The sequence below is a fragment of the Schistocerca cancellata genome, chromosome 4, assembly GCF_023864275.1.
Source record: "Schistocerca cancellata isolate TAMUIC-IGC-003103 chromosome 4, iqSchCanc2.1, whole genome shotgun sequence".
NCBI classification, from domain to species: Eukaryota; Metazoa; Arthropoda; class Insecta; order Orthoptera; family Acrididae; genus Schistocerca; species Schistocerca cancellata.
In genome coordinates this window covers 813067332-813081481 of record NC_064629.1, presented here as the reverse complement: position 1 = coordinate 813081481, position 14150 = coordinate 813067332, and the positions used below count along the sequence as shown (strand labels likewise).

The following is a 14150-nucleotide window of genomic DNA, read 5'->3' as shown; positions in this document are numbered from 1 at the left end:
ATGATAGTGGTAACATCACTTTGAGTGTACGTAGTTGGTGCAGTAATGTAGTTTGGAAGTGTTTCCAGTGAGTTATTAAGTTTTTTTTTTGTTAGGTCTTCTTGGTTTGGTGTTTGTTGTGGGGAAAGAAGGGTAATTTTTTGCCTTTTTTTTCTTTTAAAGTATGGGTATGACAGGGAAATTCACTAGCACATTATTGCGTGTAGAGATTGGTGAAGATATGATGCCTACTTTTAAATTATATTGTGGAATATTTTAGGTGCAACATTTGTGGCAATAATATGAGGCTTACAAGAGTTCTGGTATCTTGGACTCAAGTTGCATATACGTGGCAATGTCAGCAGGATAATATCTGGCGGTCAATTGGACACAGTACCTGATTCAAGAAATCAGGGTGGCCATGAGGGAGTGTTTTTTTGCTCACTTATTATTTTTGTTATCGATCCTCTATCAGTTTTTGTGCGCATGAGACTGGTATCAGTGAGAGTTGAGTGTTGGATTGGTTTCCATTTTGTCGAGCAGTTTCTTCTGAGTATGTTAAGTGTAAAGGGAAGTTAGATGGGCTGGGGGTGGTTGCTGAGATTAATGAATCGCAGTTTGGTAAGGGGAAGTATGGGAGGGATAGTTCTCAGGTTGGTTAGTGGGTGTAGGGTGCTGTTATTTCGGAGGTGGGTATGCTGATTGTGTTTTTATTGGTTTGGAGGGTTGTTCTAAGAGGACATTGGTGGGTTTGATTGAGGAATGTATTGAGGAGGGTAGCTCTATAGTTTTTGATGCATTTTTTCCTGTGGGGATTTGGGGAAGAGGGGTTATGATCATTTAGTAGTTAATCACAGTATTGAGTATAAAGATTATGAAACTGGGACTTTTGCTATCAGGATAGAGGGGTTTTTGGGGGCAATTAAAGGGGGGGGGGGGGAGGGGGGGAGTGTAACGGAAAATGTAAACATTTATTTAAACAATCATTAAAGCCATATTTATTAATGTACAAATCTAAAATTTTGCATGTTTAAAGCAAAAGAGCTGTGTTTTAATCGAAAAATACAATAAGATATGCATGATTAATATTTTGCCAGAAATCTGAATTTTTAATTTTTTCCATTGTCTTTTTATAAAAAGCCACAACTCAAATTCTAATCATGCAATTAATCTGAAAATTTCATTGTACTGTCCTGAGAAGGTTATAAGACCACTGAACTACCGTTATTAATTTAAGGTACAAACTGTACCATTAACAGAGTTTTTAATTTTGCACATCCAGAATTAACTTTTTCCCCCACATACAATCAACTATAAATCAAAATGCAATTGCAGGATCTCATATTTTTTAGTTCCAGGGAGACAGCTACAAGCTGCGAATAGTTCCTGAAAATTTGATAGCATTAGCAAACATACTTTTTGAAAAAAGGTTTCTAATAACGTAAAAAATTTAAAACAGAGAAAATGAGGTTCAAAGATTTTCTCCTCATACTACTACATATAATTAGCTTATCTCAATTTTAAAATCCTTCATACTGATACACCTCATCCCCCTACTTTCTCTCCTCTTCGAATCTGCCTGGCCTGTATTTGCAGGTAAGACAATGATCTGTAAGCTATCTTGACCCTGCTCTCGTCGATGGTGTAAAATGCTTTTGTTGTAAACAAACTAGGATCGACACGAATTCTCTTCAGCACCTCAATTCTGTCATTATTTCCGTTATTGTAACATAGAACTGCACCATAGACACCTATTTTGAGTACTTCAAGTCCACAGAATGTCTTTTTGAGCATCTAATCCAAATTAAATTATTTTTGCATTTTGTGTCTCTTCATGAAGACACTTTCTCAATAAATTAGGTTTTGCAAGAAACCTGAACATGGGCTTAATTGCATTCATAACAGGTTCTGCTAACGAGTGTTTATGTGAATACGTCTCATTTCTGTTGTTGAACTAACACCAATCGTCTTTCGGACATAGATTGTGCATTGGTGTTTAATCAGTGGATAGGTTGTGGAAAAAAATTGCCCACACAGCATGGCTCACTGCCTCTAAATTGTGTGTGCTATTCCTGATAGCTCTCCCATAAAATAACTGAAGAGAATCAATTTCTTTCTGAGTAAGCCCGCCTTTTCCTACTAGTGGTTTTCCATCCTCAAGTACTTCACCTTTCTCCTCTCTTTCAGCAAGCAATGAAACCTACCACCAAGCCACTTTTGGATGTGGCCAACATTCCAATTTTTCTATTGTTGTATTGTACAGATTTTTATCTCTTACAGCTTTGAACAAAGAGGAGTCCCCATCACCAAGGTATGTAGTATATCTAATACCACACTGGTCCTAAGATCTGGAGAACATCCTCACAACTGCAGCACCCTCTGTGCCCCCACTTGAGCCACTATAATTTTTAGAGCATGCTACTGCATGCTTTTCTTGCCACAGTTTCTCACTGTCTCCATTGTTGAACATTTTCCTTGTTGCACACTGGTGGCAGTATTTAGACATAATTTCTACATCTAAAACTTTACCTGAGACAATACCAATAACAGATGCATCCCCATGCAGAGATGTGTGACCCCTTTGCGGGTCTCATCTACAGAAACACACAGTTCAGTAGCATTTGTAAGAGATTCATTGTTATGAATATCTACCCCAGGATTATTTCTTTTTGGTTTACTTCCACCAATTCCTCCACAACTTTTTTCATAGAAACTTTGGCAGTATCGCATATAGCATCAGACATTTCTTCATTTATTTTTTCAAACCTTGCACAAGATGGAGGCATGTTCAGAAAACCACACAATAAATTACCTCCGTCCCTGCATGCTGAAGCTGAGAGCTTATGTTCTTCATTTCAGGTGGCCCTTTTTTTCCCCCTAAACAGAGTTTTTTCCACCACCCATTATGCATCAATCTAGACTTCCATGTAAAGGTTTGCGAATTCAACCTTCCACCTACTAACGTGTGTTAGTATTGTCAAAATGTAAATAAACCACATGCAAGAAAGTTTTCAGGCAAATATCGAAATGTCAGCCAGAGATACAGATGTCATCCAAAGATATCAAAGAAAATAGCCTTTACACTGACAAAAATTCCGTTGAAGCAAGCAGATTCTCAAATGTCAGAAAAGGTGATAGTGGCCACCAGTGCAGAGTTAATCAATTTAACAATTTAAAAGCATTTCTACAGGTGCTCTCACGATAAAATTCACACACAACATAGATTAAACCGTGTAGATCAAGAAAATAATACTTTCGAAAAATTGAATATTTTTGGACCAAAATCCATCATATCCCCCCCCCCCCCCCTTAAATCAGTTATAGGGAGGGGGAAGAGGCACTCTTCCCATCTGCAATGTCATTTAGTTGAGTATTGCTGGCAGAAGAGTGTCCTCGAAGATTATTGTATTTTTCGCATTTTTTTTTTAGGGCTGTGAGGAGGATGTATAGGCCGAGGGTGTGGTGAGTTAAGAGGGTTGGGTTTGTCTGGGTGTTGGGGGAGAGGGTACTGGTTATGGAGTTAATGGGGCAGGTTGTGGGAGGGGGGAGTGGGGGGGGGGGGGGAATTGTTTTGAGATTATGTTGTAGAGGACCAGTTTTTGTTGTTTTGTAAGGCATGATTGATTTTGGTTTATTTTTGTGTCTTTTATTCGTTTGTGGTTTTTCTTTGAGGTGGGAGGGTGATGAGGGTGGTTTGGGGTTAGTTTATGGGTGGTGGTTTGTGTGTAGTTTAGAAGTTCTTTTTTTTTTGTTGGTGTGTGTGTGTGTGTGTGTGTGTGTGTGTGTGTGTGTGTGTGTGTGTCAGCAACCTAGATTATATTGAAGGCTGCTGGTTTCAGTAAGTAATTTTTGTTTTGGGTTTATTCTATAGTAATTGTGATGTTTTGTGTATTTGTGGTAGGTGTTTTAACTGATTTAGTGATGCCCTATGTTTGGGTTTTGGTTCTACTTTTCGTAGTTGTAAGTGTTGGATTTTTGGAATCGAGATCTGCAGTTGAGCTATATAGGTCACGGGAAATGTCCAATTCCTGTTTTTTTGTTGGTGTAGCGAAATACTGTAATTTTGTTTTTTTTTGTGATATTGTTTGTTTTGGGAGTGTTCTGCGTTTTTTTTATTGTTGTATATTTAGCTTTTCCCCATCCTAACCCCACAGTTTTCCACAGTTGTACAGTTTCATTTTATTTTTGGAGTGAGATGTTACTGTGTAATTTTTATATTTTTTCACATTCGTTGGTGTGTGTATGAAGTGACGTCATTGTCATCATATTGGATACGCTGAAAGTAGTGGTGTCCACCTTTTGACGATGCCATGGGTCAAAGCAGACAGGTGGAATCCGACATCTAATAAACAACAAGCAGAATTAATTGGTTAGTTGGCTGATATGAAGGAGGGGACCAAACAGTGAGTTCATCAGTCCCATCGGATTAGGGAAGGAAGTCGGCCATGCCCATTCAAAGGGACCATCCTGGCATTTGCCTGAAGCAATCTAGAGAAATCATGGAAAACCTAAATCAAGATTGTCTGATGTGAGTTTCAACCAAATGTGAGCCCAATGTGCCAATCACTGTGCCACCTTGCTTGGTCAGAATTAGCTCTTTTTGCATATGACAGTAGTAATGTAATCAATCCATGCACACATACAGAAACAGAAGAAACAGTAAACAATTTTCTTAAAAGTATCATTGCCTGATTTTCTGCACATGATCTCACCCTCAATTTTAAAATGATAACATATTCACTTCTGCACAAGTAGGGATACTGCACCAATGAGAAGTGTAACACATGAGAAAATAATAGATAGGGTGGAAACTTCCAAATTCTTATTGGATGAGAATTTGAACTGGAAAAAAGCACATCTTGGAACTCCTAAAACAATGTAGTTCAGCCACATTGCCACTCAGAATCATTGCAAATCTTGGGAAGAGACTACTCACTAAGCTGAAATATTTCATTTTTCATTCAATAATGTCATATGCAGTTATGTTCTGGGGTTAACTCAGCTTTAAGAAAGACAGTCTTCATTGCTCAAAAACGTGCTGTAAGAGTAATATGTGGTGCATACCCGAGATCATTTTGAGTTGGGCATTGGGACTACTGCTTCACAGTATATTTATTCACTCACAAAATTTGTTGTGAACAATTCACTGCAGTTGAAAACGAACAATGATGTACATAATTACAATACCAGAAGGAAAATTACATCCATTACTCCATGTTAACATTGTCTTTAGCACAAAAAGAGGAGCACAATGCTGCAACTAAAATTTTTGATAACTTCTGCAGTGATAAATTGTCTGACAGATGGCAAAGTAATATTTGAAAACAAACTAAAAAAAAAAGTTTCTCCCTAACAGCACCTTCTATTCTGCAGAAGAATTTCTATTACTTGTCATGTGTAAAAGGTGGTAAGTAGAAATTACTAAGTCACATCTGTCAGAATTTAAATAAATTACCCATATTTAAAAATTAAGTTGTGATTTGTATGTTAAATGAGTCATTTCACTTTGTTACAATTTATCATGCAAATGATACATGGAACATGAAAATAACTAACTTTCACCACCAACAACTGTAAAATGAGTCTCTAAGCTGGTACACACTAGAAGGTCATTAATAGGGTTTACTAACATGAGCTACCCAAACACAAAGCCCTGTGAGATTCCACAGTTGACAGCTGTCCCACTTACACCTTTATTAACAGAGTCTAAGACTTGGGTGGTAAATGAGAATAAGGCCTGTTCAATTTGACTTTTGTTCAATGAATTACTGGAGTTGAGGTGGTTACCTAGCTCGCCTTCTATGGACAATTGTTTCTAGAATTTTTTAGAAGCATGTTAAAAGGAAAATTTGACTTTATCACCCTGTTTATAACGTATTTTAATAACAGCATACTTCTTGTTGCAACGATTCATTAAAAATATGGCACAGTCTATCACTTATCGGGTAATAACACAATTCTGATGGATATTTCGTCAGTTATCAGCGGAGATTTTATTTGTCCATTTCCTTGATTATCCTATCTTCATTTTCAGTGACAGGAGAAATTTGACTAAGGTTGGTATTTGTGAGACCCACTTTTTGGTGTCCACCCTCTGCCTCATCAACAGAGCCCCTAAATCCAATTTGGGATGCAGTTTACGGGAAATGAGTGTTGAAAATCTCTGCTACTTCAGATTTATTTAAAATGATCCCATTAGGACCGACTTCACTTAAATTCTTCCTATCGCTCTTTTTATTATACCTCATATGGTCTTAATTTTATTATTGGAAGCATCAATCTCAAACTTAATAGTCATGCTCTTTACCTTTCTCTGAAGCTTTTTAGAATGTTTCAGTATAATCTGTAGAGTGCTTTTCTCTCACATACACTGCAGTCTCTAAATGAGGTAAACGGCTATCACTTTCCTTTCCATGGAGTTTCGATGCCTTGAGTAACCAAACATTTATTAGTGGGAGCGAAGTAGTTTATAAAAACATTTATATTTTTGGGAAAGATTTATTGAAACAAGGAAATGAAAATCCTATAAAAAAGATTCGACTTGTCTACATTTTCAAAATTGTAGACTGGACCCCAATTGATGTCCTGTAAATAATTTTGGAAACTTAAGATCTTTATAAGTGATACACCTTAAAGTCCTATCACAGAAATTGACTAACTGTTATGTAGGGAAAAACCTTTGATAAATAAATGCCCGTCACTGTCAGAAAAATCATTTAAAATCTGCTTTACTGTTATGCTGTGGCTTATGGTCTTGTCAATGAAATTAATCTCAGTGAGAGACTTGACAGTGACCTGTGTTCACGGAATGTGCAAATCAGTCCTGTTATTTTCAGTAACAAATTTAACATTAAGCCACACAAACTAATAATATTTCTTATTATAAGGAAAACAATTTACAAAAGACTCAAACTGTTTTAAGAAAATATTCTGTTTCCCTATAGGAATCCCACACATTGTAAGTGCTGATAACTGCAACATTTGAATTAATTACAATCCGATAAACTGTTGCTCTATGCAGTATTACCTTGAACTGTAATTAAAAACAAAAATACTTATTTCCTTGAGACAAACAATTATTTGTACAAACAAATGATAGTAAACTAGATCTTCCCCCAGAATCTTGTTTATGGCAATGAGTGGAAGTAATACCCCTACTGGAAGTAGAACGAGCTACCAAAAGCTCAATGCAGTTTATTCTGGAACAGAAATATTTTCAGCAATTCTTTCATTTTGATTAGTTTGTCAGTGTAAAATGATGTTTTCTTAACAAAACCAAAGTTAGTTTTCAGGCATCTAGAACATGCATCAGGTGGTAGTTAAGCTTTTTAGAATGTTTCAGTATAATCTGTAGAGTGCTTTTCTCTCACGTAAACTGCAGTCTCTAAATGAGGTAAACGGCTATCACTTTCCTTTCCATGGAGTTTCGATGCCTTGAGTAACCAAACATTTATTACCCAAACAGGTAATCAAAGTTAGCATAATCACTACAGTATATGCAGTTGTTTCCTGATTAAAGAAGAGGTATTAACATCACATCCCTATAGAAAATGGGGACTTAGCTGGTGTACTGAGATTTTGAATGAAACTTCATATAATGTGACTGACTGAAAAACTCCATTCAGTATCCTATTTTAAAGTCTGATGATTCGTCAAAATACAAAGTTAAATGCCAACGGGAAAATATTCATTTAACAATCAGATGTGCCTCACGTAAAGGGGGCGAAAATATTGAACTTAACGTATGATTCTGCCCATTTCCTACTAGGATAAAATTTGTCTGTGTGTGAGAACTCAATTTCGTCATTCCACCACCACAATAACGTAGTATAAGGTTCCATAGCTCACATCAGGTATATAACGGAGATAGGTTTCAGTGTATGCATCCAATGATAAAAAAAACACACACACATGGAATGACAAATTTCATCAGAGCACAACTGACGGCGATCTTTCACATTATGGTGCTACAGCGATCATGAAAGCATTTCCCGTTTATATTCACTCCTATCAGCCACCACAGAGAGCATAATACTCTAATTTCCAAAACTCGATCATTAGTTAATATCTAATGCTCTACAAATAAATTCTCTCATATGATCAATATTAAAAAATGAAATATACAACTGCACTGAGCTCTTTCAACAAAATGTTTACAGTATAATCTCATCGACGAAAGACATTTCTCTTTTGATCACGTAACAAGTAATTCAGATGGACGCATATAAAATACATGGTTTGCCCTTACACATTAATGAAAGCAGACGTACAAGTAAAACTTCCGCAAGTCGTGTAACTTTGCTACATGTTACTCCTGAATATATATATTTATCACAACTGATTTGGATACACACATCATATTACTCTATAATCAACAAAGAAAAATATTTGTTTGTTGATTTTGCAGTCAATCACTACATAATTTACATGGTGATGAACAGTCTGTGGCTACATAATGCGCTGTCAGGCTAAGGTTATGTTGCTGATATCTGGTCCATTTCCAATCTTATGCATGGATTTTGCTTTAGTTTTAGTTAGTTGCACTTCTATTTCACGGCAACCAAACGACCACGAGTTGTAAGCACTATTTGATATGCAGAAATCAAACGCGAAGGGGCAAATGAAAACGACCTTCCTTAACAATTCCATAGTCCATCAGCACCCCTCTGCCAAAGAAATGGAATTCAGGGTGAAGCTGCTACACGAGATACCGCAGACTGAGAGCGAACGTTAAAAACAATTTAAAAGCTTATATCGTTTTCTCAAACAGCACACTGTCTTCTTGTACAGTGTTCGTAATTCACTACAGCTTTGAAATACCAACCAGTACTTCATTACTGACCTAACATAATTTTAAACAATAGACATCGAAAGCAAATATTCTATTTATTGATCAAAAGATTAGTGTGTCACTAGGACTCACTTTGCCGCTCGCCGTTCCCCCAGCGACCCCAATAAGGAATGGTGCCTTTCCTTCACTATTGTTAGTTCTATGATTTTCCCGCATTTCATTTCTATGTAAACACGAATTTTGTGCCATTTTGTACGAAAATAATGAACCAATTGTGCGCCGGCAAATTCGTCACTTGAATAAACAAACGCACACACAAAACCTTGTATAGTTTCAAAGTGATTGTAACAGAGTACCTCTACTACATCACCACTTGTGTCTAGGGACAGCGAATGTTGGTGCCGATCGTGTGAGCCGATCGGTTGCGCTCGGCTAGGCTCGGGTTTGTAGCTCCTTGCGCTATGACAGAAAGCGAATGCTCATTGGCTCCAGCTTGCTATGTACTGGTCACGTGTTCAGGTAAGTGTGCGTTTGTTTATCTTAGTACAACTTTCATTTGGAAAATAGAAGAATATAGTTGCAATTTGAGCACATCAACATAGGGCAGTAATAAAAGCTTATATCACCAAAATCTCCAAGATACAAGCACGATAATCAAAATGTTCGTAAAAATTAACAACACTTTCAAACTTTTTTCATTACTTTAAGAGAATGAAAATCATTTGAGAAGCTCAGGAATACAGGTTTCCCCTAAACCTGTACGACCTTACTAGATTACATTCCAAGATCATTCTTCCTGACTTGTAAGCTTGAATGTCTAAGGCCTTACTATCCGCTAAAATTATGGAAAGAATGATGTTGCCACAACGTTCTTCTTCCCACATACCAAATATTAGGCTTCTCATGTGTGTAACATATACAAAATTTCATCAAAATCTAAACTGATGGAAAAAATATTTATGCACTCCTGACCATTAAAATTGCTACACCAAGAAGAAATGTAGATGGTAAACAGGTATTCATTGGACAAATTTATTATACTAGAACTAATATGTGATTACATTTTCTCGCAATTTGGGTGCATAGATCCTGAGAAATCAGTACCCAGAACAACCACCTCTGGCCGTAATAACGGCCTTGATACGCCTGGGCATTGAGTCAAACAGAGCTTGGCCAGCCGGAGTGCCGAGTGGTTCTAGGAGCTTCAGTCTGGAACCGCGCGACCGCTACGGTCGCAGGTTCGAATCCTGCCTCGGGCATGGATGTGTGTGACATCCTAAGGTTAGTTCTAAGTTCTAGGGGACTGATGACCTGTACAGGTACAGCTGCCCATGCAGCTCCAACACGATACCACAGTTCATCAAGAGTAGTGACTGGCGTATTGTGACGAGCCAGTTGTTCAGACACCATTGACCAGACGTTTTCAATTGGTAAGAGATCTGGAGAATGTGCTGGTCAGGGCAGCAATCGAACATTTTCTGTATCCAGAAAGGCCCATGCAGCACCTGCAACATACGATCATGCATTATCCTGCTGAAATGTAGGTTTTCACAGGTATAGAATGAAGGGTAGAGCCATGGGTCGTAACACATCTGAAATTTAACGTCCACTGTTCAAAGTGCGTCAATGCGAACAAGAGGTGACTGAGACGTTTAACCAATGGCACCCCATACCATCACTCCGGGTGATACGCCAGTATGGCGATGACGAATACAAGCTTCCAATGTACGTTCACCGCGATGCGACCATCATGATGCTGTAAACAGAACCTGGATTCATCGGAAAAAATGAAGTTTTGCCATTCGTGCACCCAGGTGCGTCGTTGAGTACACCATCGCAGGCGCTCCTGTCTGTGATGCAGCGTCAAGGGTAAGCGCAGCCATGGTCTCCGAGCTGATAGTCCATGCTGCTACAATCGTCGTCGAACGATTCGTGCAGATGTTTGTTGTCTTGAAAACGTCCACATCTGTTGACTCAGGGATCGAGACGTGGCTGCGCGATCCGTTACAGCCATGCGGATAAGATGCCTGTCATCTCAACTGCTAATGATACGCGGCCATTGGGATCCAGCACGGCGTTCCGTATTTCCCTCCTGAACCCACCGATTCCATATTCTGCTGACAGTCATTGGATCTCGACCAACGCGAGCAGCAATGTCGCGATACGATAAACCGCAATCGCGATAGGCTACAATCCGACCTTTATCAAAGTCGGAAACGTGATAGTACGCATTTCTCCTCCTTACACGAGGCATCACAACAACGTTTCACCAGGTAACGCCGGTCAACTGCTGTTTGTGTATGAGAAATCGTTTGGAAACTTTCCTCATGTCAGCACGTTGTAGATGTCGCCACCGGCGCCAACCTTGTGTGAATGCTCTGAAAAGCTAATCATTTGCATATCACAGCATCTTCTTCCTGTCGGTTAAATTTCGCGTCTGTAGCACGTCATCTTCGTGGTGTAGCAGTTTTAGTGGCCAGTAGTGTAGGAAGAATCTGATACAAAATCTCTCATTTGCCGTATGTGCAATTTAAATACCTCATTTCTGAGATCTTTAAAAGTTTACAAGTCATATCAAACAAACATACACTCCTGGAAATTGAAATAAGAACACCGTGAATTCATTGTCCCAGGAAGGGGAAACTTTATTGACACATTCCTGGGGTCAGATACATCATATGATCACACTGACAGAACCACAGGCACATAGACACAGGCAACAGAGCATGCACAATGTCGGCACTAGTACAGTGTATATCCACCTTTCGCAGCAATGCAGGCTGCTATTCTCCCATGGAGACGATCGTAGAGATGCTGGATGTAGTCCTGTGGAACGGCTTGCCATGCCATTTCCACCTGGCGCCTCAGTTGGACCAGCGTTCGTGCTGGACGTGCAGACCGCATGAGACGACGCTTCATCCAGTCCCAAACATGCTCAATGGGGGACAGATCCGGAGATCTTGCTGGCCAGGGTAGTTGACTTACACCTTCTAGAGCACGTTGGGTGGCACGGGATACATGCGGACGTGCATTGTCCTGTTGGAACAGCAAGTTCCCTTGCCGGTCTAGGAATGGTAGAACGATGGGTTCGATGACGGTTTGGATGTACCGTGCACTATTCAGTGTCCCCTCGACGATCACCAGTGGTGTACGGCCAGTGTAGGAGATCGCTCCCCACACCATGATGCCGGGTGTTGGCCCTGTGTGCCTCGGTCGTATGCAGTCCTGATTGTGGCGCTCACCTGCACGGCGCCAAACACGCATACGACCATCATTGGCACCAAGGCAGAAGCGACTCTCATCGCTGAAGACGACACGTCTCCATTCGTCCCTCCATTCACGCCTGTCGCGACACCACTGGAGGCGGGCTGCACGATGTTGGGGCGTGAACGGAAGACGGCCTAACGGTGTGCGGGACCGTAGCCCAGCTTCATGGAGACGGTTGCGAATGGTCCTCGCCGATACCCCAGGAGCAACAGTGTCCCTAATTTGCTGGGAAGTGGCGGTGCGGTCCCCTACGGCACTGCGTAGGATCCTACGGTCTTGGCGTGCATACGTGCGTCGCTGCGGTCCGGTCCCAGGTCGACGGCCACGTGCACCTTCCGCCGACCACTGGCGACAACATCGATGTACTGTGGAGACCTCACGCCCCACATGTTGAGCAATTCGGCGGTACGTCCACCCGGCCTCCCGCATGCCCACTATACGCCCTCGCTCAAAGTCCGTCAACTGCACATACGGTTCACGTCCACGCTGTCGCGGCATGCTACCAGTGTTAAAGACTGCGATGGAGCTCCATATGCCACGGCAAACTGGCTGACACTGACGGCGTCGGTGCACAAATGCAGCGCAGCTAGCGCCATTCGACGGCCATCACCGCGGTTCCTGGTGTGTCCGCTGTGCCGTGCGTGTGATCATTGCTTGTACAGCCCTCTCGCAGTGTCCGGAGCAAGTATGGTGGGTCTGACACACCGGTGTCAATGTGTTCTTTTTTCCATTTCCAGGAGTGTAGATACATAAGTTACGATGCAATAAATGGCAAGTTATTTTTTACATTTATTGAAGCTGCCACAAAACTAACAAGCGCCGACTGAACAGGCCTTGGAGGCCCAATGGTGCCGCCCAGCGCTGAGTCGTCCTCAGCCCTTGGGCTTCACTGCATGCAGATATGGAGTGGCATGTGGTCAGCACACCGCTCTCCTGGCCGTTGTGTTTTCGTGACGGTGCCGCTACTTCTCAATGAAGTAGCTCCTCAGTTAGCCTGGCAAGGGCTGAGTGCATCCCACTTGCGAACAGTACGGCAGAGCTGGACAGTAAGTGCTAGCCAAGCCTGACAGCGCTTAACTTCAGTGATCCGACGGGAACCGGTGTTGCCACTGAGACAAAGCATCCACACGTTTTTAAAACGTTTCAGATCATGTGGTCACTCACTTTCACTGTAATGATCTTATGTTTACTTGCCTAATTCTTCCTTATTTACGTCTGATGTGATGTACTAACGATAATGTCGTCGACTGTGGAGCTGTATGGCATTTGAATGTGCTTCGAAATAATACAATAACATGTGTTTCCATACAAAGCAAAACAGCAGTAATGAAAGGTACAATACGCGCAAAAAATAGAGGGCTCTTTCAAAGCGATCCCAAACAAAATATCTAAAATGGAAACTTATCAATTCTTCCCATGCGTTTTCAGTGATTTGCCAGGATGATTCTTAGAAACCGTTTGAACAATCCAATGCTATGCATGCCTTGTCCTGTGTATGTACCAGCTCCCAAGGAAGATTTCTAGATGAAGCGAAGTTATTCTTTCTGCTGCTCTTCTGCAGCATTCAGTCACAAGCAAAATAATTTTTTCAGCATTGTTACGTATTACTGATTTCGTTCTAACAGTGGGCCTACCACCATACATTGTAGGAGACTCCTAAGAAGTGCCACGTACTGTAGCACTCATTTTGATAACATATTGCACACACACACACACACACACACACACACACACAAACACACACACACACACACACACAAAAGCACCCAGAACAGTGAAGTGCAAAACAACAAAACAGACGACTCTGACTACCTCACACAGTTTGGTCAGTTACCGTACCTAATATTGGCTGTGTCCACAAAATAAATGACTGTTGGTCGAACCCTTCTGACATCAACCGACTTCTACTGTTTATGCCGACTAAAAGTTAATACACTGTGCATAAAAACACATCAAACAGTATTTACCACAAATAGTGGCCATGAAAGCGATTTTTCTGTGATTAACACTATGCATTTCAAATGGCAGCTTGCACACAAACCATCAATAGCACCACAGAATACACCAGGACATCATCATCAAAGGAAACTTAGGATAAAGTTTTGAAGTTGAC

At 40.6% G+C, this 14150-nt stretch overlaps 1 protein-coding gene across 2 annotated transcripts in view; it reads right to left on the bottom strand.

Annotated features, from left to right (window-relative positions):
- The window catches only part of LOC126184800 (uridine-cytidine kinase), a 130628-nt gene extending 121508 nt beyond the window's left edge, over positions 1-9120 (bottom strand). For both annotated transcript variants that reach the window (XM_049927384.1, XM_049927385.1), the window contains exon 1: positions 8903-9120. In XM_049927384.1, the coding sequence (XP_049783341.1) occupies positions 8903-9019 (117 nt within the window). In that variant the 5' untranslated portion in view covers positions 9020-9120. The remainder of the gene's footprint in view (positions 1-8902) is intronic.
- Positions 9121-14150: the final 5030 nt, after the last annotated feature.